Here is a 27,237-nt window from a genome sequence, read left to right as displayed (position 1 = left end):
TGTGTAAGCATCTAAGTTTTATTATTAAAGCCTCCTACAGAAAAAAATTATTATAGTTACATATTTGAGTAATACACAGGATATTTACAATTTCCAGGTCAAACAACACAACAGATGGGCAGGAAGCAGGTGTATTGATTAAAGATTAAGTTTAAGAACTACCTCGGATATTTTAACACAGCCACTATTTTAAAGATTTGCAAACTCCCATCTGCTCTCCCTTATGACCATTCATAAATCAAGACTGAATAAATCAAAAAGAAGAGGTAATGCAGTTCATGTTCTATTGTATTTGAATGGGTTTTGTTTTTGTATGTCAGCAGCATTTATTAAGGTTTCTTTTAAGAAAAAAATATTTTGCTATAAACATGTACATCAATTTGGAAAATACTGATATTTAATTACCTTAAAGATTTAGTTTCCTCATATCCTAGAATTTTCAAAGGCTAAAAAAGCTAGTGCTAGAAGCCTCTATTCCACTTAAATTAATTGGGAGTTGAGAAACCCCCTTTTTAGAATCTTAAATATGTTTAAGAAAGTCTTTTGATATAGGTCATTTTACCTTTCAATTTTTCTGCCCATATGCTATGTAAATTTCACTTGTTTTCAGAGCTACTTTACCCAGAAATGATTCAGTGTAAAAACATACAAACTTCATGTACATTAGGAAAATGGAAGTTAAGCATTTTACATTATATTTAGTGCATAGGTTTAAGCAATAACTAACAATCTGAAGCCAAATTAATTTCTATAATAAATACTACTTTTACTAATTTTTCTCCTTATCGGTATTGAATTATTTCTTTTCAACTTCAATTTAGGATTTATTATTACCCTTTCCAAAATTATGTTTGAAGTTATGGCAAGAATATGGCATGTGACAATGAAGAATATGGAATGCATATATTAGCATAGTTGTTTAGAAAGCTTCATTTGATCAGGACAGAGTTTGATAGTTGGTTTGCATTCTTCTGCATAGTCAACTGGTTTTGGGGAGAAATGATAAGTTTAAGATTCAGAACTTTTGCTGCCTATAAGTATACTTTAATGGCAAAAAGAAAGCTTTGACAAGAATCATTCATTTGATTTCCATAAATCTCAAACACTGTGGTTACCTATATATTTGTTTTGTATAAGTTATAGAAAGTGCAGTATCTACCATTAGAAATGCATTCAAATTCAACCTTCACCCACAAAACTTCTGTGTGTTATCCTTTTGCTAATTCTGATTGAGTACAGTAGTTTGTAAAATGTATGAAGAACAAGAATATAACTTATAGAAGTCAGTACAATTAAAGTACATGCTTTAACAACTAATCAAAAAATGAAATAAAAGCAATCAAAAAGACTTCTAACAAGTGGAGGCGAAAAACAGGGGAAAATAATGATCTTTTGCCATGAGAAAGAGAGACTTAAAGCAGCTGGCTCATTGGATATAATACCTTGCAGCTGGATGAACTGCAGCACAGCTGGATTATTTTTTGAAATACTGTTTATATACCCAAAACATCCGTATGTCTATTAACTAAAAATAATTTACTAAGAAAAATATAAATGAAAACTACTTTTTAAAAAAATTTTGGTTTGAAAAAAGTTAATATATAAGATGTTATTAAAGTTTTGCAGCAAGAACTGAACACTAATATACATATCACATCCTGCATCACAAATATTACTGGCAGTCACTGAGCAGGAAAGACAAGAATTCATAACCTGGGACTATATTACTTTTGCCTTAGAGGGTCTGCAGTCTCCAAGCCAAGAAATCACAGGCATGCAGGAAACATACATCATGGTCTACCTTACTATACATTTCTTACGGACAAAAACGCACTACAGCCAATTCCCTAAACATCTGAAGCTTAATGTCCACTTTTTTTCTCATTCTCCAGAAGACGACAAATAGACACTACTTATCTCAGAATATACAATACTTTGCATATAAATTTAATCTTATCATATATTTTTTTACTATGTTTAGGATTTTGTATACAAGAATAATGACACATGATAATGGATGCCAAATGAGTGTTTGCAATAGCATGTACATATATATATACACATATATATAAAATAATTTGTGTATTTACATAAATCACTCACAGTTCAAACATTCAGTGAGAAAAATTAATATACCAAGCCAATTTAAACAAGCAATAAAATATTCAGGGGAAGCACAGAATATTTACTAATTTAGCACATGATAGAACTGCACAGGCCAAATTTTCATCTAGCCTTAAACCAGTCTCAAAAAAAAAAATAGTCACGAGCAGTGACTGCAAAATTGTGCTTAAAAAAATTGGTAACTGGACCTGTTCATCCAAATATCTGATTTTGGAGAAAAAACCAGGCCCTGCAAAGTGGAAATTGGGAGCCTTACAGCTGAAAATTTGGTAGGCAACAAATATATACGTTTCTTCTGACAATACTGTACACCATAGGTAACTGATGCTGCATGTGTCACTTATGCACTAGCAATATATGGGTAGTGTACCCTTCTTCTGGCGGCAGTTCTCTAATTGACAAGGAGCTCCATTCAAGATCAAGATTAATGTCATCACTTTACATCAGAAGATTTTCAAAATACTGTTTTTTAAATTAAAATTACAAAAGAAAGTCAGCATGCCAATTGTGTGTAATACAGATCAAACAAACTTCATAGAGGAAGTTAAACAAAAAAATAAATACATTTTAATGAATTTTGTTTATATATATATAAAGTGTTCACAATTAGGCCCTAAACCATAAATGGATCACCATGTTCTTGTTTTTTCATTAGAAATGTAAAATCAAGACTATGAGTATCATAAGATTCACACACAAAGCTTTGAAGTAAATTGACCTGGCTAATCTGCAGCAAAATCATAAAACAAGCATGGTTCCATCTGGTTTATTAACATGAGTCGTTATTTTTAGTTCACTTTAAGTTTTTGAATTGGTTTGTTGGAAATGAAGAGATGCAAGCCCATAGGAGCTGAAAAAGTCAGTGTCAAAAGAAATCCTTAAAGAAAAAAACCTTGTGGACAGATACCAAGTCAAAACACAAGGCACCAGGCCCTCATCTGGTGTAAATTGGAGCTGTGATGATTTACAACATAATACAATTTTTAGAAACAAAGATCCAAATAGCTATTTTAGGTCAGTAGAACACTACATCCTTTTCTTGACTATTAACATTGCCTTTGGTATTGCAATGCTAGGTAGGCATGCATAGGTTTTTAGCATGTGGACCCCTGTAATAATGTGATGTAACAGTATAAAGCAAAAACTTCTTCCTTAAAAATAATGTTTTGCTTTTGAATCTTAATTTCACCCTTGGCATTCTTTCAGCTGTTTAACTGGGGTTTATTTTGCTTCTACACTGCATTGTTATTTCTGTAGCTCAGTGGTTCTCAACATTTTTAGACACGTGGCACCTCTTGGAAAATACCAGTTTGTAGCTTTCACTCATTTTATGACTACAGAAAAATAATAGAGCAATTCTTCTTACTCAGAAGGACTACAAGAGGTCAAAATGTTTTTGACATTATGGATTTCTATTTGAAACTTCTGGGTTTACTTTGTTAATCATATTTAGGTGTCTCTGGGTTTATCTTCATAGTCATCAATCGAACGACATGGCCAAGAGAAATCTGGGCTGGGTCATGAGTGACCATAGGGCTCTGGGGGCTGGGCTCAAGGCCCTGGGGGCTCAAGTAGTTTTTCCTTGTGTGCTCCCTGTTGCAGGCTACACACCCAAAAGGGAAGGCTGGAAGAAGTAAACAGATGCCTCTGACAGTGGTGCTACCACGAGGGCTTTGATTTCTTCAACCACAGCATGCACTTCAGGGCAAGGGGACTTCTGGGATGAGATGGCATCCACCTCATGCGGAGAGATAAGTCCCTGTTCTCAGCCAGGATAGCTGATCTACTAGACAGGCTTTAAGCTGACTTTGCTGGGGGATGGGAAAACTCCAAGTGGAACATTCCTGAGGACTGGCGCACAGGAAAGCTCCCATGTGGAGGACACTAAAATGACTGTTTTTGAAAATGCTAATGGAATGGTTCTCCCACAGCATCTCAGGAAATTGAGGGTATCAGTTGCGGGCCTCAGCTGCCTGTACACCAATGCCAGGAGCATGGGGAACAAGCAGGAGGAGCTAGCCTAGCCCTCCTGCTCTCTAGTGGGCAATATGACCTGATAGGGACCACGGAGACCTAGTGATACTCCTCTCATGATTGGAGTGTAGTCGTAGAGGGCTATACCCTGCACAGAAGGGAAAGAGCAGGGAGAAAAGGCGGAGGGGTAGCTCTCTATGTGAGGGAGCAGTACACCTTTCTGGAGGCTGACATTGGTTCCAAAGATAAGCAGCTTGAAATCCTCTGGGTCAAGCTTCAGATGGGGTGTGGGGGGAGCGAGGTGAGAGAGACCTAACTGTGGGCATTTACTACAGGCCACCAAACCAAGACGAGGAGATTGATCTGGAGTTCTCTCAAGAACTGACAGTGGCCACGCATGCAAAAGAGTTGGTTGTCATGGGCATCTTCAATTACCCGAACATAGATTGGGAGGAACACTCAGCTAGGTCAGATTGGTCATGTAGCTTTTTAGCTGTAATCAAGGAGATCTTTCTAACCCAGGAAGTGCAAGGGCCAACCAGAGGTACTGGTCTCCTAGACTTGGTCTTGGCAAAAGAAGATGATCTAGTGTGTGACTTGAACATTGAGGGTAGCCTGGGCGACTGTGATCATGAGCTCATCACGTTCACTGTCTGCCACAAGGTTGACAAATCAACTAGCAGGATTGAAGTCCTGAACTTCAAAAATGCTGACTTTCACAGGCTCAGGGCATTAGTAGGGGAAGCAATGCAGGACCAGGGATAGAAGGCAAATGGAGTGCATGAAGAGTGGTTGACAAGGGTCCTTGGGTGAATCTGATATCTTTTATTAGACCAACCCAAATAGTTGGAGAATAGTTATTAAGCAAGCTTTTGGGTCCAAAAACCCTTCGTCGGGCTAAGGAAGTTTCAGCAGTTGGTGTGTGCTCTTCCTGGATGGAATGAAAAGTAAAGAAGCCTACAAAAGTAAAGAAGCATACAAGACAGGTAGTCAGTGAAAAGTGAAAGTGAAGAGTGGTTGTTCCTCAAAGACACAATCCTCGAAGCACAAAAGAAAACCATTCCCATGAAGACGAAAGGTAGCAGAAGGGCTGGCAAGCCCCCCTGGCTCAATAGGGACATTGCAGTCCTCTTGAAAAAGAAGAGGCATACACACAGTGGAAGCTAGGGACAGTCCTCAAGGGGAATGACAAGCAAGGTATCACAGGGGGAATGGTGGGAATGATAGCCTTGCCACTGTGGATGCTGAGATGGTACAAAATCAACAAGAAAAGCTAGACATTTATAAATCAGCAGGACCAGATGGACTTCACCCAAGAGTGCTGATGGAGCTGGCTGAGGTCACTGTGGAACCCCTGGCAAAACTCTTTCAGAAATAGTGGCACACAGGGGAGATCCCTGAAGATTGAAAGATGGGCCAACATTGTGCCCATCTTCAAGAAGGGGAAGAGGGAGGACCCGGACAACTATAGGCCAATCAGCCTAACCTCCCATCCCAGGGAAAAAGCTGGAAAAACTCATTAAAGAATCCATGTGCAATATGCTCATTGAGGGTAAGAGTCTGAATGACAGCCAGCATGCCTTCATCGTGGGTAATTTTTGTCTTACCAGTTTCATCTCTTCTATGAACAGGTCTCTTGCTACCTGGACACAGGAGAGAAGGTCGACATTATATAGCTAGATTTCCAAAAGGCTTTTGATCTAATACCCCACGATAGCCTTGTGGAAAAATTGGAAGATTGTGGGCAGGGGCAATGCATAGGGGGTGCACACAGGCGCACATGCACCCCCTGCAAAAGAGGCACCACTGAAGCTGCCAGCAGTGCCTGAAGGAGGTCACCAACCGATGATCGGCACTCGCCACCCCCCCTCCCCCCCACCGCCGACAGTGCTGGGGGCACGCACTGTTCATGATTGTGGGCTTAACTGCTCAATAGTTCAGTGGGTGGAAAACTGGCTGCATGGTAGGAGCCAGAGAGTTCTCATGAACGGATCTGTGTTGTCCTGGTGCAAAGTGGCCAGTGGTGTTCTTCAGGGGTCCGTGCTTGGACCAGTGCTTTTCAACATTTTTATCAGTGATTTGGATGTGGAGGTGAAAGGCTCGCTGGCCAAGTTTGTGGACAACACCAAGTTATGGGGGAGCGTGGCCATGCCAGAAGATAGGCTGCAGATACAGGTGGACCTGGACAGGCTGGAGAGCTGGGTGGACTGGAACCAGATGAAGTTCAACACTCAGAAGTGTAAGGTGCTCCATCTGGGGGCAAACAATCCCCAACATACCTACAGACTTGGTGGTGACCATTTGACTTGCACCACAGCAAAAAGGGAACGAGGAGTAGTGATTGGCCATTGCATGAACATGAACTGGCAGTGCGATGCTGTGGCCAGCAGGGCAAACAACATGCTGGCATGCAGTAACCTTTGCATTTCATGCAAAACTAAGGAAGTGATACTCCCACTGTACTCTACACTGGTGAGACCGTAGGTGGAGTACTGTATCCAGTTCTGGGCACTGCACTTCAACAAAGATGTGGAAAAACTTGAGAGGGTCCAGAGAAGACCCACCCGTATGATCAGGGACCTGTAAGACAAGCCATACAAGGAAAGGCTAAGGGACTTGGGTCTCTTTAGCCTACAGAAGAGAAGGCTGAGAGGGGACTTGGTAGCGGCTTAAAGCTACATCAGGGGAGTACATGAAGAACTCGGTGAACAGCTGTTCACCAGCGCACCCCTGGGGAAGACCAGGAGCAATAGATACAAACTCCTGGAAGGCCACTTCAGGCTCAATTCCAGGAAAAACTCCTTCACAGTCAGGGTGTCCAGACTGTGGAATAAACTCCCTCCAGTGGTAGTGCAGTCACCTACCCTGGAAATCTTCAAAAGGAGACTGGACAGTCACCTCGCTGAGGTCACTTGACCCCATTTGTCTTTTCCTGCCATGTGCAGGGGGACTGGACCCAATGATCTACAAGATCCCTTCTAGCCCCTAACACAATCTATGAATCTATGTGTAGGTGTTTACACACCTAAAAGTACTAATCTTCTGCAGCAACCTTGAAAGGATCTTTCGATACCCCAGAGTGCCACAGTCCCCTCATTGAGAATCACAGTTTAAACCATTGGACTGTTCTCAGAGGTGCCTACGTAAACATTGGCACTTCAAGAGATAGGTGGGGCAGTGTGGCAAGTACATCATGCTCTGGATTTCTGCTACATTAGGCAACAATATAAGCATATTGAATTTTGTTTTTGAAGAAGTGGAACAAAAACAATGTTTATAGGTGCCATGAATTTGTTACATGAGCTTGTTGTGTAGGCCCAGTGCAGAGCTTTATAAACAATACATGAAAGAGAAAATTTTCTTTGATAGTAGAGTAGAGATGGACTGGGAGGGCATGTTTCCATTTTTTACCAAGGGATGGATGGTATCTAAGTTCCATTTTATCTCAGCTACCATACTTCAAGGATGTTTGTATGAAAGGTTCTAACTTTGGTTCACCTCCACTTTAAATCTAAATATACATATTTAAATGCTAATGCAGTGTTTCCTGGGATAGTAAATAGACCACCCAAAGGAATTATTATGCCCTCCTAATAAAAAAAATGAGGAAGCTATGGGGAATTCTAGAAGTTAATGTATACCAGGAATCCCTGCTTCACTTAGAATAAGAAAAATTATGGGGCCTGGAAACTCACACAAACAATTTTGGAAGCACAAATTACTTTTAGTGAGTAACTAAATATCCTTCAGATAATGATTAACCTTCTCTGGATACCCAGATTCTCTACCATTGAATGTCAAGGGGGATGTGCCACTGGTTTTAACAGATTCTGCTTCAGGCACCAAATAAAACAGTGTAGAGATAACATTTTCAAAAGTAATTTAAGTAGGTCAGAACCACCACCCCTTTGATATATGACTTGGGTGTTTTGAAAAATGTTACACAAGTACTAAATGCAAACATAATCTACCCATGACTACACAACAAACTTCCCAGAATAAACACAGACAAGCAAGCGATCCCAGAAGATAAGTGATATACACAAGGTTCTACTTATATGGAAGCTACTATACAAGACAGATTGGCACACACTGCTAAAACAGAGCTGGCAGAGGGAGTTGCTGCAAAGTTAGAGTGTGACAAGACAAGCACATTTAGCAGACTCTCTACACTGCCACACATGAATATTCACTAGTCTTGGACAGATTCATTTTGCTAACTGGTCAGATCTAAAGATATACTACTACATCAAGTTAACAGGCCCTCAAGAGTTACATTCCTCTTTGTGTGGCAAAGCAGCAATGGCTTCCTCTCAGGCCCAGATACTCTCCCTCTGCATACCAATGCTCAGCAAGTGTCAGGAGAACAGAATTTTCTTTGAGTCACGAAGAAGCAAGCATTATCTCATCTCTCTTGTTCTATTTAACGGTGAATCTCCAAGTGTCTCCACAGTCTCCTTCCTATGTGAACTTAGTGAATGGTTTCTTGAGCCTCATTTATACTACAAAATTTTGCTGGCAGGATTTTGGGTCCATTCACCTAAAGCTCTTCTGTTACCACAAAACCCTCCTTTTGTCAGTAGTTATACCATTTCTGCCAAGATGAGCAATGCTTCTCTGCCAGCCAGCTAAAGACATATGTAGACATTCCCACACCTACCTTAGCAGGCCCCTCAGCTGCACGTGCCTTTCTGCAGAGCCCTTCACACTCTGATGAAACTGCTGCTGCAGCAGAGCCACACAGATCTGCCAGAAACATAGTAAAGGCATTCTGGTTGCTTGGCAGTGTTTCAGCTATCTGCCATAAGAACATCTGCCAACAGAAACAGGTAAGCATAGACAGGGCTCTAGCCAGCCATTCCCAACTGACTTTTTGTTTAATCTTGTCTGAGGCTAAGTACAGGCATTCAAATAGTCGGGGTGGAAGCAGATTAAGTTTTGCACTTTACTCTAAACACCCTACATCAGTTTGGGAATGAACAGAACAGATGTTTGCCCTTTAGCTGGGGGGCGGAGAGGGAGAAGCAGGCTGCCTGCACTGGCTGAGGATAGCAGGTTGTAGGCATGCCTGCATGCCTCCCAGCAAGCTGCTGGTGAATGCTGAGCCCAGCTGATCAGCTGGCCACCCCTGATTGGCCAGTGCAACCCCTCGCCCTTGCCCCACCACCAGCCCCAGCTGGAAATGACCCAAGCCAACACACTTGGGCACAGGTCCCCCTGCTTCCAGCTGTCAGTTGGGCCAGGCAGCTGGGGGGAGGGGTGGGGAATGGAGACCCCAGTGCCAGCCCCTCCAGACCTGAGTCAGCACAGCTGGGGGAGGGGCACATGGCAGGGGCCTCTGCACCCCCCCCCAGTGCCCAGCCAGGCTGACAGCCACAGGCAGGAGGTAGGGCTGGGGGTCACTATTTCGTTATGGGTGTAGACTGGTTTGCAATCATTTATACTGGTTTGCCTGTAACATCTGTACCTGGTCTGAGAGAGGAGAGTAGCAAATTACATGTTAATGAAAGAATGTTAATATATATCAATGGAAGTTATATTAAAGTTATGTTAATGTGATTCACACCTCTTGTGAACTAACAAGAGACTTTTAAAAGTTCAGTTTATTCTCCATTCCCTTTAGAGTTGTTGTAATTGAATTAATCAAGTCAGTCCAGTAAAATATATCACCCCAAAAAATCCCTGACTCTCCTGTTAATCAAGAACTCATTCACTGTCATTGTTAGTTGTATACTGTTGTTTCCATAGCAATTCATCATTGATTTCTTTAATTAGGCCATAACTAAATTCAATGATCACTTAGATCAATTACCTTGATTGAACTGTCTCTGTGATTCAGAAACAGTGAGATCTCATTACAAATCCAGCAACAAACATTAATACATAAGTAGCAAAAAATGAAATCTTGTTAAATAATTCTGAACAAGAAGCACTTATGAAATGCTAAAGTTGCAATATTTGCTAAACATCTCAGAGGTAACAGATTTTATTTTGTTTAAAGCCCTAATACTGTACAATTGAACAGAAAACTTCTACAGCTAGAAGTTAACATAGTTTAAAACAAGCAAACAAACAAAGGTCATGCAGAGATGTTACATTTGTAGCATTATATGTACCCTTGTAACACTTCAAAAAGCAGGTATTTGGATGGGTACCTTGTCTGTAGCACAACAAAAATGGTACTAGCGCTATAAAAATATTCCCAAATGAAACAGGAACTTTGCTGCAGTGCTACATTTTGTACCACATGTAACATCTGAACAGTTACATAAAGATCTCTCACCTCCCACATCCCATAGTGCTCTTCCCCCCTCCCCTCCTTCCCTGCCCCATGTAATCATTTTGTAGCTGGTTTCACTTCTTGTCACATGATTAATTGCTTACATGTCTGGCCAGGTTATACTTCAAGATGCAATTAACTAGTTAAAGAGTGTAAGGAGGCTCAACACTCAACAAGGAGGCTAGCAGGTTGTGGGCACTCAAAGGTTGTGGGTAAGGAGGCTCAACAAGATAAGTTCTAGCAGTTCACTTTAGAGAGCACAAGGTCCTCTGTATAGTACATAAAGTATTTAAAGTCCCAAGGACCATCTGCCAGCTGCAAACAATTCAAGCTCCTTTCACAATCCGAGTATGGCTCTGTTCCTAGTAACTTGTCTGGCTTAACACTGCATGATATGCCAAAGAAATCTTGACTCTAACTAAGTAGAACTAAATCATTTTGTACAGCTACCACCATATGATGATCTTTTGGCTACATCTTCACTCCCATTGTTACACATGATAATTAGATTAAAGCCGGCCCATGCTAGCATACCAATGCAACAATCACACTTCATACTGCAGTGTAGACATACCAAGTAATAACACATGCAGTGGAGACAGCAAAAGTTCTGCTTGCTGCAGTGACAGACAATCATCTAGAATTAATTCATTAATTAATCTGAAATTGCAGACAAGTGCATTTTTTCTGGAAAAGTGCCAGTGATTTTTCACAAAAAGAATAAACAAACTATCTATTGAAAGATTTTCCACAAAAACTTTATTTTTTTATCAAAAAAATTGAAAAAACATCAAAAGAGCACAATAGTTTTTCATAAAAGTTTTCATTTATTTCACAAAGAAACACTTTTGTCCCAAAAAGCCTTGTATTCAAGAGCTTCTCCTTGTGGGAATGCTTTGCTACCTCTCTTTTTAGGCTTTGATAAGGAAAAACTGGACATTTTTTCTGACAACAAATGGGTTTGAGGGCATTACAGGTCAAACAGAACTAGCCTAAAGGAAAGTGATCCAGAGAGGATCACACCTTCTAACCTCTGTTGCTTGGCAGATGTCCTTGCCTTCCTTTTTTATGTTCTTGTGACAAGGTATTTAGCAGAATTTGCAGATTTGTTGGAATCTGACAGGGCCATGCCATGAATGCTTCTATGGCCTTGAACTTGTAACCTCCTGGCCATCAACTGTGGGTGTGCCTTAGCACCCATACCACCCCAGCCCCCAACTTGGCAGGTGTGTAACTACTAAACTGTTTGTGTACTGCAAATAAAGTAAGACATTTCTATGCATTTCAAATATAACATGAGCTCAGTTCAATTCATAGAATCAAACAGAAGTAGGGCTGACAGGGAGTCCAAGAGGTCCTCTAGCCGGTCCTATCCGCTTTTTGAGGTAGGATCATCCCTACTCAAACCAACCTATACAAATCCATGATCTAATATGAATGCACTCTTAGCACAATTACACAGTCAACCCAAATAAAACACAAGGCACAGCACTCTAACTTGCCACAGGTTAAGCAGGGGGACATTGATGGCCAACATTGTGTTCCTGCAAGGTTGTTAATATATGTTCAAGAGATCCCAGGAAGAGAGCCCCTCCTCCTCCCCACACCCCCCACTTGACAAAGGAAGGAAAAAACCCACAGAGTCTACACCAAGCTGACCACAGGGTAAAATTCCTTCCTAACACCAAATATGGAGATCAGTCTGACTGTGGGCAGAGTGGCAAGACTTTCTAGCCAAGAACCTCCAAGTTAAAGTCATAGCAGGAGGACTGGCACACCCCAGTAAAATTCTTCAGCCTTGGCTGCAGCCAACATCCAATATTTCTGAGGAAAATATAGCAACAGCAGAAGGAAAAAAATCCCTCCTGGCCCCATGCAACAACCAACAAAGCCCAGAAGCATGTGAAATACCCATAGTAGAACATAAGCACAGTTATGCTTAGACCATCCCTGACCAATGCCTGTCTAAATTCTTCTTGAATACCTCCAATGATGGAGATTTCACAGCTTCCCTAGGCAGCCTATTCCAGTGCCTCACTGTTCTAAAAGTGAAGGAGTTTTTCCTGATATCCAATCTAACCTACTTAGCTATAATTTCAAGCCATTGGTCCATGTCCATGTCCCACTCTCTGCAGCAAGAGATAAAAGGTGTTTTTCCTCTTCTTTATGGCAGCCCTTCAGGTATTTGAAGACTGCCATCGTGTCCACTCTCCAGCACCTTATCCACAAGCTCAACATGTTCATTTCTTTCAATTTCTCTTCATACAACTTGCTTTCCACACCCTTTATCATTTTTGTGCTCTGCCTCTGAACTCTCTTTAGCTTCTCTGAGTCCTTTTTAAAATGTGAAGCCCAAAACTGCATACAGTACTTCAGATGAGGCCTTACCAATGTGAATAGGTAGAGTGGCACGATCACTTCCTGTGTCTTGCACTTAATGCTTATATTTATGCATCCCAAAACCTCAGGTGCAACATTTTGTATTCCTGAGGTGTAGCATCTTGCATTTGTCAGCACTGAACTTCATCTTATTGGCTCCAGGCTAGCTTTCCAATTTATCAAGATCCTTCTGAATGATGCACCCATTCTCTAATGTGTTTGCAATCTTCCCGATGTCTTGTTTTCTAAAAAATTGCTCCAGAAGCTTTCTATGCCAGCATCCGAAGCATTAATAAACACACTGAACAGCACGGGGCCCAGGAAAACTTCTGTAGGACTTCACTTGGTTATGCCTTTCTGAGAGGAGAAGAGGGAAGGGGAGGGGAATGGGGCAGAAATCCTTCTTTTTCTCCTTGGACTCATTTTAGCATGATCAAGAAGAAGTGACAGCGTGCAAAGTGCAATATCATCTCCCATCCCAATTAAAACATTCAAACAGCTTCCAACAGGGTCAAACACCTCTCTGGGACACCTGCTGAACATTTGCCGTTTCAGAGAGACATCAACCTCTCTACACCCCATGTGCTTTCTACCTGTTCTAGCTAAGGGAACTCAAAGAGTATTCAAGGTCTATACTTGGCAATGAATTTTCAAACACTGCATTTCAAAATGTATTTGGAATGTGAGAAACTACCCACGTGCGCTGCCATAGAAATAGAATCCAAAACAGATTTATTGATTAATTTAGGAAGCATGGCATTCTGTCTTTAAACTTGAATTTTTCAACTGTTCCCCAGTGCATCCATCCAAAATAAAATTACACATCTTCATTTACAGATATTGTTGCAGCCAGATTTTTAAGGAATTACCTTTTTCAAAATACATCATTCATATCCTTTTTATATAATCATCAAATATTTAAGGACATTTAAGAACATTTCAGATGAAGGAACTTCTATTCCAAAAGCAAAACCACAACAGAAAGATCTCATTACAATTAGAGCATCGGAATAATTAAAATATTTGTTGTTTCTGTAGCTTTAGGCTTGCTTGCACCTTTTAATAATCTTACTCTTTCATTCAGATATTTTTCCTCTGTCACAACTGGACTTTCCTCCCAAATCCTGGTTTTAAATTCATTCTGAGTCATTACCTTTCCAACATAAACTAGTATTTTTCATTAAAGAGTCTAAATTCATAGGGTTTATAGTCCTTTTAATATGACTTTTTTAATAAAGACAAAAGTTTGTGTTGGAGCAGTAGTGGATAAAATAAGTTTTAGAATTGCAGCTGCACCAAATTGAGCAAGGGAAACATTTAAAAAACTGTATTTTTCAAAAATAATAATAATTATATTTAACTTGACTATCACAACTGGGCTGTAAATCGTAATGCAGCTTCCCTCATAGCTCCAACATAAACAGTAGGGGTAAACTATGCAGTACAAAGAAAGAAAAGAAAAATGGTGGTGACTGTTTTTAGTCTCTTGAGCTATCCCTTTTGGCTGAGAGTAGGATGAGTCAGATCTGCTATATAGGGAGCAAGGAGTTGGAGATGGGCAAAAGTAGCTCTCCTGGAAGTAGCAACACACCCACAGCTTACCATATACTGCTGAGTGTATCCTGAAAGGGAATGGGTCTGACCCCCCCTAAACTTGTCCATCATGACGCTTTGGGGCCATATTGCATGAGAGGACATGTTGGTCAAAGCCAGGGTCCCAGAATGGAAGATTACTAAGCCTGCACAGTAATCAGTAAACAGTGAGTAATCAGTAAACAGTGAGTGAGAGGGATAAAGTTTTCTGGACCTTCCATTAGTGCAACTATACAACGCTGGACTGAACTTAAATTAACCTAATATAGAGATTTCCCATTTAACCAAGAGTAAAAGCCATGACTAAGGCCCCAGCTGCTATAGGCATTCACATCATTTCACCAACAGGGGTATTGCTTAAGATGAGCTTGTGTTCACTCAAATTTAGCTATAAGCACAGGCAGTTCTCACAATGGAGGGGGGAAAGCCATGGGGTCCCCGAAGGGTCTCAGCTCAGGCCTGTGCTGTTTAATGTATTCATGTTCCTTTAGTGACCATTTATGAATAGTGAAGCTAAGTTTGTGAATGACACCAAATTATTTAGGATGGAAAAAACAAAGGTGATTGTGAAAGACTGCTAAAGGAGATGGTAAAATTGAATGAATGGACAACAAAATGGCAGATAAAGTTCAATGCTAATAGTGCAACGTGATGCATGTGGAAAAGAATAACCCAAGATGCACATACACAATGACAGGCTCTACCTTAGCTGTTACAATTCAAGAAAGATATTAGAATTATTGCAGATAGTTCTCTGGAAGCATCACCAGAAGCCAGAAATGCAGGTAATATGTCAGAAATTACTAAGGGGATTAAAACAAAACAGAAAACATCATTATACCAGTGTATAGATCAATGATACATCCACAACTTGAATAAAGTGTGCACTTCTGGTCTCCCCCACCTCCATTAAGTCAAACTAGAAAGGGTAGGGAGAAGGGCAACAATTGTGATGAAGCACAAGGACAGGCTTTAAAATAATGAGAGACTATATAGGCTAGGACCTTTCATCTTAGGAAAAAGTCCTTGTTTTTCCCCTTGCCTTGTGCCACTGACATACAGAATAATAGTTAAGTGGACTGGTTCTGTAGAACCAGTGGTTCCCAGGAGGCTAGGTTCATGTGTGGTGTTATATATGTATCCCTCAATATCGTAATCTGTGACCTGAAAAATACTTCATGAGGCAGGCTGTTTAAGACCCTGCCCTGATTGACAATTTACAGATCTGGCTTGTGTATTTGGCCCAAAGAAATAGTAGGATGTCTGCCATTCCTCAGCCCCCTGTCTGTTTTGCTTGTACAAGGTTTTCCTCACCACTTTCTCCCGTCTGGAGCCCCAAAAGATGCACGTAGCCCTCTGGATTGTGTGGACAATCTGCTCTGAGTGGGGGAAGGCTAGTGCAGTGTACAGAAGTACTGGTAGCAACACCACCCTCATGCATGTCATGCGCCTCCCTATTGACAGGCAATGCATGTGCCACAGTCCCAGTTTTTGTTTGACTTTGGCCTCAATCTTTTCCCATACTCTCTGTCCAGTCAGCTCTGGGTTGACCTCCATCCCAAGAATCATCACACCCTTGCAGGTGATGAAGCCTTTCAGGGCTGACAGGTCCCCAAGCTCACCCAGGCATGTGCTTTTGCTCACATTGAGCTTTGCCTCTGCCACTGCTCCATGTACCTGTATGTGCTGCAGTACATTTTGAATTGACCACTTGTCTATATACAGAACATCGAAGTCATCCATGCAGGCTGGGACACTTGCTTCCTCCCATATTTCTCTGGGGACCTACACCACATGTATTCTGGGATCCTGCCTCAGCCTTTGGGCTAGCAGGTCTATTGCACAGATGAACAAGATCCAGGGGGCAGTGTTCCTCAGTAGACAACCCTACTGGCCGCTCAACTCCACTGTGATGAGCTTTGTCTGAAACCCATTCACCAGCACCCTGCCACTCACATCAGTGTCCAGTGTCTATATTTGCCCTTTTCCAATCACGTGGGACCTCTGCCAACTGCCACAAGTTTTCAAAGATAATAGTTCTGCAATCTCATTGGCCAACTCCCTCAGCACCTTCAGGTGTATCACATCTGGCTCCATGGACTTGTACATGTCCAGTTTTACTAAACAGTCCCTACACTGATTTTTTGCCACTGTTGGCTTGCTCACCTTCTCCCCAAACTGTGCTGGCAGCCGCAGTAGTCAGGGAGCTGATCTTGCCTGTGAAGACTGAGGTAAAAAAGGCATTGAGTACTTTAGCCTTTCATCATCTGTCCCACTTACCACCATAGCACTTAAGAGCCTTCTAAGAAAGCATTGAGCAACGTGGCAACATATTTGTCACGAATACGACTTGTAAGAAAGAAGCTTGTGCAGTGGTCTTATGCAGTCTTATTTATGTGTGCTTGCTTGTTTCTTTAGAAAATGAGAGCAAGGGTTTGCAAACTCTTTTTTGCATAGTATAGTTGTTCTACCACAACCCAATAACTCACAATATAGGGTCCTATAAAGTTAAGCACAACCTGAAGGTCCTAAGAAATCTTAGAAGAAGGAAGTGGATTATCTGCTGTGCTCTCAAGAGGTGCAGCACAGAACCAAGGCTTACGATACTTCAAGTCATATTTGTGTCCTCATATTCCCAAACTGCTCCAAGGGCTAGAAGGGCTTCCAGTGTAAACTGAGATAGCTGATTATATTAAAGCAACAACAACATTGTCCACAAAACTCAACAGTGCTGCATACTGCAATCCCATCCCTTGTATGACCTCTATACCTGGTCTTATAAAGGGTCATCAGAAGGCTTACAGAGCCCTTTAGCCTTTTCCTGTCATTTTACACATCATAACATGACAAGAACAGAATTTGGGTCTTGACCCCTGTCATGACCCAAAGGGTATGATTGTGTGTGCGCTTTGGCACTGCAGAATTATTTCCTGCCACATGGAGCTTTCTTTGCACAGTGCAATTCTCAGATGCATAGAGAAAACCCTGGTGCAAAGGAGTTCCTGCCACCCGTATGTAAATTTGTGTCCCACTATTGGCTGTTTCTAAATTATTCCCACATGGCGGCTAGCGATTGGCTTGCTAGCCGTATAAGAGGCTTGAGCGGTTTCTGCCCAAGTTGGAAGAGAAGGAGGACTTCACATCTCGTGAAGAACTCTAAGCGTGCTGTGGAGCTTAACGAACCCAGCGTGTGCCTTAAGAAGGATACAGGGGCCTGATCAACCTCTAGCCTCTCCCCGTCGCCACCTGATCCCTCGACGTACCCTTCCCTGCGCGCTTTTGTGGAGAGTCACCTTTCGGACTCTCATCGTGGTATCCAGAGCTCTTCTCGGGTTATTTCATCCGGTTGATTCGACGGGCTCACGGTTCTAGAGCTCTCAGCCGGCCTCGGACCAGAGTTCGCGGTTAGAACTCTTGTCCGCTCTTCTTCTTTTCTATCTGTAACTGCAACGCAAGCAAGTTTTCCTGCCTGCACCGCGACCATCTACGGTGTAAGTAAAATAATCTTTAATCAACCGCTACGCGTCCGTGCCTAATTCTAGTCCACCGTGCCGAATTCCCCGACCCACGTGCCAGGGCTGCTGGCCACAGCCCGCCGCGCGCCCCCGAAAGCCTTGGACCGCTCCTGGCCCGCACAACCCCCAGATGTTCACACTTCTCTATACTTAAGTTCTCTTTATTCTGTTGATGTTTTCTGGGAAACAAGCTTTTGTAAAATGTTAATAAGGAAATAAGACATAAAGCAAACTAGCCTCTTCTCAGGTGACAGAGAAATACTTAAAGAATAAAATTGCTATACAGCCCATAAATATTTATACAGTGATAATCAGAGATTACGCCTGAGGTGGGCCCAAGCACTGCTGACAAAAATGAATAAATAAATCGGACCTCAAAGTTCCAAAAATACATCTCCTTAGGAGAGAGTTTGACTCCTCTGCACCCCTCTGACATCCTCCTACTGGGGACACAAAGGGTAGCAGGCCACTAGTATGGCTGCTTCTTTTATATTTCAGGGCATTCAGTTCATCTCCCAGCTAGGCAAATTCCTAACTCAGCTATCCTCCTTTTTTCACCATTCCAGCTGTTGAACAAGTCAACAGAAAAAATAAATTGTGGTTATTGAGAATCCTGATTACCCAGGGTCAGATGCTGAGCTGCCATAAAATAGCTCAGCTCCATTCACATGGTGTTACATAAGATACACCCCAGCTGAGGATACAACCCCCAAAAGTCAGAAATGAAAACATTGCTTTTTGGAATGGCTTCTGGTTTTACTAGCTAAGACAGAAACTCAAGGACATATGTGGTTTCATAGCTCTAGACCCCAGGAAATACCAGTATTAAGCTTTTTACTGTCACATATGGCTTCAACGGATTAAGAGAGAAGGGTTCGTACAGGCTTAAGGAGAGATGGCGCCTACCAGTACTTCTTGAGTTAAAGCTGTTTTCCTTTTCAAAACACAGTGCATATAACACGCACAAAGCATATCTGTCTTCCCTTACCTTCTGAGAAGGGCTCCCATTCATAAAGTCGACCCATAAATGGTTTGTTGTTGTATGATGCACATTGTACTTCCCTGATATTTCTGGTGCTTTCTGGACACATCTATTGAAAGAAAGGACAAGGTATTATGCTATAATCTCCAGTATCACTACTTTTTACGTACCTTACTTAATCTTGGACCTCTCGGTGTTTTTTCCTAAGTGCATATTCAAAAGTTCCACATTATCATTATCCAGGGGACACTCTTTTTCCAAAGTAAGTTATAAATAAGAAGCTGGGTCATCTGTCACCTGCTCCCACAGCAGAGTTCTGCCCACAGCAGAGTAGTACCTTAAGGAACTTCAGTTAGGGATTTCACAAGCCAAACCAGTGGTAAAAAACTGTCGTTCAACAAGACTGGCTCTGCCCAAGTACATATGGGAGTCAGAGATTCTTCAGTCTGTAGGATCCATAACTGTTGCAACAAAATCAGCCTTGATGAGGAGTATCACAGAAAAGCAAATAAATATAAAATGTTGATGATGTCTCACATAATATGAAAAAAAAACAGGCACAGTCATGTCACTGCCATAACTGAAATTATAATTTTCATTATTTAAAATATTAAAACAAAGTTCTGGAAGAGCTTGAAAAAGCTGATCTTTAATTCAACAATTTGTTCGCCAAATTTTTATTTTGTATTTTAATCAGCAATAGACCTAGTCAAAATTTTTCATAAAAAGAATTTATTTATTTATTTATTTATTTTTATTTTTTTTTACAAAAAAAGAGCAAAAAGGTTGATATTTTTAGAAAGTTCTGATAGGAATTGTTTATATAGTTGTACTTTTTGCCAGCTCTGGATGTTAAGACCACAAGTACAACGAGCTCAAATAAAGCTATTCTGCCTTATAGCTGGTAAATATATATATATTAATTAGCTAAAAAGACAAATCTTATGTTGGCATATAAATTTATATTTATTCTCTAACCTGAAATTTTAAAAAAATCTCATAGTTTTGTGTGGTTTAAAAAAAAACCAACACTTCTTTTTTTACAATCTATCAGCAGAGAAAGACACAACTTTAAGCCACCCTTGAAAGGTTTTATTCAGCTCTTGAACTGGCTACCTTCAAACTGTTACAATTTTCCCATCAAGTGGGAAATTGTCAGGGACTCCACTACCTCTAACTGATCTATCAGATTCATACCAGATGCCTTGTTAGTGTGTCAGGCTTTCTCCTGCAAACAAGAAAGAGTGAAAAAGGCAGGATGATAAGAGAAAATATTCAAGAATCCACCAATTCAATGGCCCAAATTTGTGCAAGTCAGGCCTGCTTTCAAGAATTGAACAAGAAGTAGTCTCAGATTAGGCATCAAAAATCAGCAGCAGTTTCAACTTTAACCTATCTGTGCCCCTGTTTCATCTTGCTATCCATTGCAGTAGTGTGATACAGCACTTCATTATGTAAATGTCAAGTACTGTTACTAACATCTCAACATTAGTAGATACCCTAGCTAACATTTTAAAACTAAGCAAATTCTTTGCTTAAACCATAATTTTCAGAAACTACTGGAAATGCTGGTTCTTCAAATCTTTTTTGACACCTCAGTTAATTTAAGTAGTTGTTGGCTAACTACCAGAAAATTACCATCCTTCTCCCACATTGTTATATGTTCAAACTGGACACAGGCCCACAATTAGCAAAACTGTTCCAAACCTGCACTGAGATAATGCACTTTTGGAAAAGCATAAATGGGTCATGTTGATACTCAACCCACTTCTAAGAGCAATTAAACTTTTGACTGAAATTCTGGCACTGTTTCATTTGTGTGACCTACAGTAACTGGCAAAAACATTTTTCTAATCCTCACACTCCCTCTGACTCTATAGGCTCAGGCAGGGTTCAAGAGTTAATCCTTACTTTCTACGTGTAAAATATATTACATACACCACATTTCCACTTTAAAAACTTACTTTTGTCAACTTTTAGCTTTTCATAGCAAGGGCTAAAAGAAGTAAGCTAAAAAAAACCCAACAGCCCCAAACAGTTTGAAATATATTTCCAGTAGATAAATGCTTCACAATGAAATTAAATTGGTAGAGATCTGCCTAAATTTGCTTTGTCTGATGGACTAATTAATCTCTGTTATAGTCCTATTTTTATTGACACGTAGCCAAATAAACATACCTCTATAACACAAGTAAAACAAGACATTTCTGAAACAAGATGCTTTAGAATCTTCTTCCTTTAAACATGTTCCTCATAGAGCAGAATTCCCTCCCTGATCTTACTGTGTGCCTCTACTGTTCTTTACACAAATGTAAAGTTACCTCATCAGCTACCATAGACTAGAGTCATATTTGGCTATGGGGGTAGCCTGACTTACAGCCAAATTCTAGCTCCCAATAAAGTCAATGGAAATGGCATGTCTGTATCTGTGAGCATTTGTCCCTTATATTTTAAGTTTTTTGAGGGAAGAAGTTTTTTTCTTTCATTGGATGCCCAAGGGATATGTACATCAAAATTATTTCCCTTTTTACTTTAATTAATGTAAATGTAAAACTCCATAAGTCAATGTTAGAGGTGGCTGAAAAATGAAAAATTAATTTCACAATTTCTTTGAAAACTTTAACGCAAACTTTTTACTTCTTTTTTCTCATGGTTTTTTTTTTAGTTGAAAAGTTACTGAGTTTGCTTGTTTGCCAAAAACTATATTAATGGCAAAGGGAAAAAATTTTAGAAAACCTTTTATCAAAGTAATAAAATTTCTGTGAAAAGCGTAAATATGGAGAGACAGAGTCTACATGCAAAATTAATTTGACACAACAAACTCTGGTAGTTTGCACCGGAGTTTATTGCTCCCAGGCACAGCGTTTACATGTGCGCCTGGAATCACAGCACGTTGAGCCGAGGTGGTGATGCTCCAGCTGACAGCAGGCCTGAGGGGGTCAGCCTGCCAGCCTGGGGATGCTCCTGCCCAGTTCAACATGCTGCGGAGGTGCTAGCTGGGGTACAAGGGTGCTACAGTACAATGCTAGTCGGCAGGCAGCCCCACACTGTAGCACCCTCGGGCCTCAGCCAGCTCCGGTCACCATTTACATGTGCACTGGGGCAGAGTAAATAATTCTGCCATAAAATAGTACTTGTGTTGGGCAATACTATCCTATGGTGGAGTGAATTAGTTCACTCATCAATAGTACCACTCATGTAGATGGTGAAGCTTTACTGAGGAGCTAATTAGGCAACTGCAATAAGTGTCTCACGTAGATGCACCCCGAGAGCATCAAGGCATTTAGAGTTTTTCTTCTCCCCTCTTCCCAAAAAAAACTATATAAAACTATTCAAAACCATTCTTCAATTGGATTTTTGAGGAAGCATAACTGAAAAATGTTTGACCAACTCTAGTTACAGACTATTACCATGGGTAGTAAGCCATAAACCGATGGTTTGACAATATGTGGCAATTAACAGCTGTGGGTGGCATTGTACATTGACATGTTTCAAAGGAATGAGCACCTGAGTTGCTTAAATTGCTCACTGCCTCAAGCACTGAAGCTGCATCAACATGTCTGCTATGGTACATTTCCGTGGCTGGTTATTGTTACCCACATAAAATACTAACCTCCTTCATCTCCTTCATTAATGGATAATATTATTTGAAGAAAAGTTGTGCAGGGAGGGAGGGGGAGAGGAGGGAAGGTATCCTTTTGCTTTTCTAAATTAAAAGGTTAGATTTACTTTTCATAAGATATAACACAGAGGATGTGGGCATGCAGAATGTTTACTGTGAAATACCTTGGCTTCTTGGCCACTACAGTCCTTTGCAACTCTAGTCCCAAAATTCCAAAATGTTTTGTTTTTGAAATAGAAAGCTAGTTCATTTAGACAATATTTTATTCATTTGTTTTATTCACCTCAAATTATTTGGCAGATTAAATCAATTACATGTGCAGACAATTTTATTTTACCTTAATCTGCTTTTTTGGCAAATGAAGTATTTATCACAAACAACTAGACCAGCTTTACTCAATTTTCCCCCCAAAATATTACATAGGCTTTGACAATCTCTAGTCATTTAGTGAATCCTAAAATTAAAATTGGCGCCTGTATATTTCACCAGGGAATCATACAAAACAACAATAACTTGAATCTTGCAGTTTACAGCCATTTGTCCTTATGTTTTGTTCTTCACAACAGATTTACCACTTAAGCCATATTTAATACATTTTAGGGTATGTGCAAATGTTGCATTTAGATCAACCTAACCCTAATCTGTGTAGACATTAGGAGAAATTAAATCATGCAAAATATAATGGGACCAATCTAATTTAGTTCACCCAAGGTAAACTAAATTACAGCAGGAACAGGTTAGCCATTGTTACGCCTCAGCTCTGTATTCTTGGGCAACCCTGGCACAGGATGCAGTCTGTCTGACTCATAAAGGACTCCCCCCCCCCCTCCCTCCCCTCCTCTACCTAAACGAAACTGATTAAGATGCAGTGAGAGACGCACCTAAAACTCTCCAGATAAGGGTGATAAGAGTGAAACAACTGCCCTCGGTCTCATCTGCATCCGAGATGGAACCAGATGACCATTCATTTACATGAGAGATGGAAAACAGAAAGCCTGAAGCAGAGACTGCAATGAATTCTGGGACCAGAGAAGCAGGAGAGCGCTGCATGATGGGGAATCTGTGCTTCCAATGTTAATTAACCCATGTTCACACACACCCAGCTCAGCATTTATCAGACCAGTTCTAATCTGGATTTGCTAAGGACTTTTCTCCCCCCAGACACACACACACAGCTCTAAGTTTAATAGGCATCTCGGGCCGTGCATTCCCCGGTCCCACTATGGGAGGCCTATTTAAACTTGATTGACTAAAACTCGGTTGCCGGGTTAGGGAATGCTGAGGCAAGAGACCGAGTCTGAGGGGGTACGGGCAACATTTGAACAATGGTTAAGGGTTCATCACAGCATCCAGCCTGCTGGAGCCCTAATCCCAGGTGTTGTCGTATCTTTCCCGAGACGACTGGTGGGAGTCCTCTCCACAAAAGGTTATGAGCACCCCAATAATTGCTTTAAGTCTGTTAAAAGACTATAGTAAAATCTGAAAAAGTCATGCTAAGCTGAGGCTTGTGCACAACAAGTAAAAATCCAAAATCCTGATACTGCAAGCTATCTATTGTTCCTGAAGAAACCATGAGATATCCCATCAGGATATCTGCCATCCATAGGAATCTCAAGCTGGCTCCCAAGTATTTGGGTTACTCCCTAATCTTAAGTGTTTCCTGATTATCAATCAGTTTCCTGAGATGGTCCAAACCAGATAACCCCTTGTCAATAGAAAAGACAATGATTTACACTACTGAGGGTGCTTCAAAGCAACTGAACTGAGGGTATAAAAATGTGTAAGTGTGTGTGCTTAAAAGAAGAAAGAGAAGAAAGAAGCAGCAGCAGCAGGGAGAAAAAAAAGGAGAAAAAAGAAAGAAGAAGAAGAAGCAGGAGGAAGGAGAAAGAAAGAAGAAGAAGAAAACTCCTGTGCTGACACCATCCCCTGTTGTTCTTGGGACGCTGGAAGAACAGATCGTCTCTCTCTTCAAGGATTGTGCTACGGACTGTGCCTGTCAGCTTTGCAGCCTGGGTACCGTGGACTCGGTGAGATTCCCAGCGTTCTCTCTTCTTTCTAGGCATAAACTTCTGAACCTGACCTGTATCAGTTAAGCTTGAGCTAAGTTTCCCCAAATACTTAGTGAAACCAGGGTAGTATTGTCATTGTTTGTGTTTGTTTTTCTTTTGCATGTCTATTACTACTAGTACTATTATATATTTCATATGCTTAGCAATAAATAACTTTTATAGGCAAACTGGTAGTAATTGGGTATATTTTTCCTTCTCTGCTTCTTTTTCCTTCTGTGCTCTGCAGCAACGCTTCTTTTACCTATGCTAAAGATCCCTGTGAAGCCTAAATTATTGTGGGGTCTGCTCATCAAGAGGCCAAAGATTGGGACGTGCTGAGTTTGAAACACATAAGGGGATCAGCTTGTACAGGCTGATTGACCCAGTTTGACTCAGACGTGCCCTTATGAACTGAATGCTGGCCCATGAGGGTGTCAGCTGGACACCCAGCCGGATTCAGAGGGATTCTGTTTACCTGTGTGCTTGTGTTTGACTGCATTTTATTGTTGCTCTTATGAACTGATTCTTGGCATATGAGGGTGTCAGCCTGTCCATGCTGATCAGCCCGGCCAGATCAGGCGTGTCACGTTAATTTGTGTGTGTTTGTGTGTATGACTGATTTGGTGACTGGAGGAACCCAGTCCCATTGAGATTGAGTCCTGCAAGATAGCTCCACTGGGGGTGAGGGCTTGCAGAAGGGAGAAATACAGCTCCATATAGTAACACAAGCAGCACATTGACAGAATCACCAAGACCCTAGAAACTATCCCTAATAAATGAGCACACCCCAAAGTAATGGGCAAATTTGGTAACACCATATCTAGTGAACGTCTACACACATTTGGGCTACAGACAGAAGTTACACACAAACTAGTTTAAGTCATTAGAAACGGGTTTAAACCTGTAACAAAACAGAAGCTTAGTGCACATACACCAGTTTCTAAATGGCTGAAACTGGTTTAAAATCAAGCTGGTTGAATGTAGTATCAGATTACCTGATTTGGGTCAACCTGGTTTATGAAATTTCTATCCCAGACCCCTTCCTGGTTCAAGTTAAATCACAGTCCCCCAGCATGCTTTCCAGCCCTGCAGCTGGGCTGGGCTGGGCTGTCTGCTCCAGCAAAGAAGGGCTGGGGGGCAGGGAGACCAGGGATTGTCCCACCTCCCCAAGCAAATCCCAGCTACCGTCTGGGGCAAGGGAGGGGGGTTAAACCCACCTTCCCCTGAGTACAGAACTGCCCCACTGCTAAACTTACTGAAACTTACTGTGGGCTGCAACTGTGGACTACAAATACCAGAGGCACCTGGAAGCAGGAAGAGAAAGTGATGAGCAACCCTGGAGAGTCCTGCTGCTGTGATTCTGGACTGCAAATCCCAGAGACTTCAGAGGCAGTAGGAAGAGGAAGTGAACACACAGCCCATGCTGGCTACATGCTAAAGAGGTGTGCTCTAGTGCCCCCTGGCGTCTGGCCTGAGCCACTGCAGGTATGTGGTTGCATTTGCTGAATCAAAAGTAAATGCATGTCCAATTGTTTCTCAGTTTAATCTCTGCAGTTTACACTAACCTGCAAAGTATTGATTGAGGCTTGGGTTTTTTGACTGTCTGTATTTAGCCTTGGAGCCCCAGGGCTGGGAAGCCCCATGCAACAGTCCCACGCCTGTGCTCTTCCTATCCTCTACCCTGACCCAGCTATTTTTAGCCCCCCAACCTTCCCACCCCTGGATGAACAACCCCTGCTGCACACCCTCCAACATGGACAAGAAAACTGTTCAACTGAGTATCCAGAAATAGAAGAACAATCTTCTCATTAAGGAGAGTGTAAATAGATTTTATTTTTATGTAAAAAAGCATGACCAACTAAATTCTGTTTTATTTACTGACAGAAGAGATTAAGGGGGAGTGGGGATAAGTGTGAAAGATAAAAATTAAAATTTTAATTATATAAGACTAAAACTCCAGCATGTTTCCCAAATATCCATCTTAAACATTTTGTAAATGTTAGTCATCTTCTTCATTCTTGTACAAGCAAGTAAATAAAACTTGAAATGCCAATCAACTCAATATCATTAAGAACATTTCTCTATATCGTCCATGCTTGTTTTTCATGCAATTTATGTTTTAACTACATCATTAACTACTTAGCATTGCTTTATAACTGCTGACACTCGAGTGTATCTAAACTGTCAATATTCAAAGTATTTTTTCTGTGGTTCATGGTAGACAGAAAACAACTATAAATTTATGGAGTTCTTTCATCAAATTCTTATCTTTTGTCATATTCATAGTCATATACTGATACCTGTACCATTCTCTGTTTTTAAAAACCACTTTCAGCTAGCATGAATGTCTTTTCCTTCACCATGTGTTTCGAAGGCATTTGTGTAGTATTATGCAATACATCTCTTGATTTCCCTTTTCCACAAATGCAAAAAAAACCCTGCTTTACTCTGCTTTTTTGTATGTTGTGTTCCCAAAACTAATCATTTTGGAGATGGTCTTTTTGATTCCTTCAAGTGCTTGCATTTTTTGGAGCCTTCCAGGTATGACATATTTTTATAAAACCTAGCACAATCTAGTTACCAAATGTAGTAAAATACATTACAACTCTTATATCGTTTTTTCAAAGATCTTTTTTTCAAAAAAATATTTTTCTCCTTTGACATCCTGAGTTGAGAGACAAAACTGAAATACTTGGAAAAAGAAGTTTGTATAGTTCTAA

General features: G+C 40.9%; 1 protein-coding gene across 2 annotated transcripts in view; it reads right to left on the bottom strand.

Annotated features, from left to right (window-relative positions):
- The window catches only part of THSD4 (thrombospondin type 1 domain containing 4), a 702,916-nt gene that overhangs the window by 519,481 nt on the left and 156,198 nt on the right, over window positions 1-27,237 (bottom strand). For both annotated transcript variants that reach the window (XM_059714825.1, XM_019477615.2), the window contains exon 6: window positions 18,854-18,956. In XM_059714825.1, coding sequence (XP_059570808.1) covers window positions 18,854-18,956 — 103 coding nt within the window. The remainder of the gene's footprint in view (window positions 1-18,853; window positions 18,957-27,237) is intronic.

This window comes from Alligator mississippiensis, chromosome 11 (genome assembly GCF_030867095.1).
Source record: "Alligator mississippiensis isolate rAllMis1 chromosome 11, rAllMis1, whole genome shotgun sequence".
Lineage (NCBI taxonomy): Eukaryota > Metazoa > Chordata > Crocodylia > Alligatoridae > Alligator > Alligator mississippiensis.
Note: the sequence above shows the minus strand (reverse complement) of the source record. Positions and strands in the feature narration are given on the sequence as shown.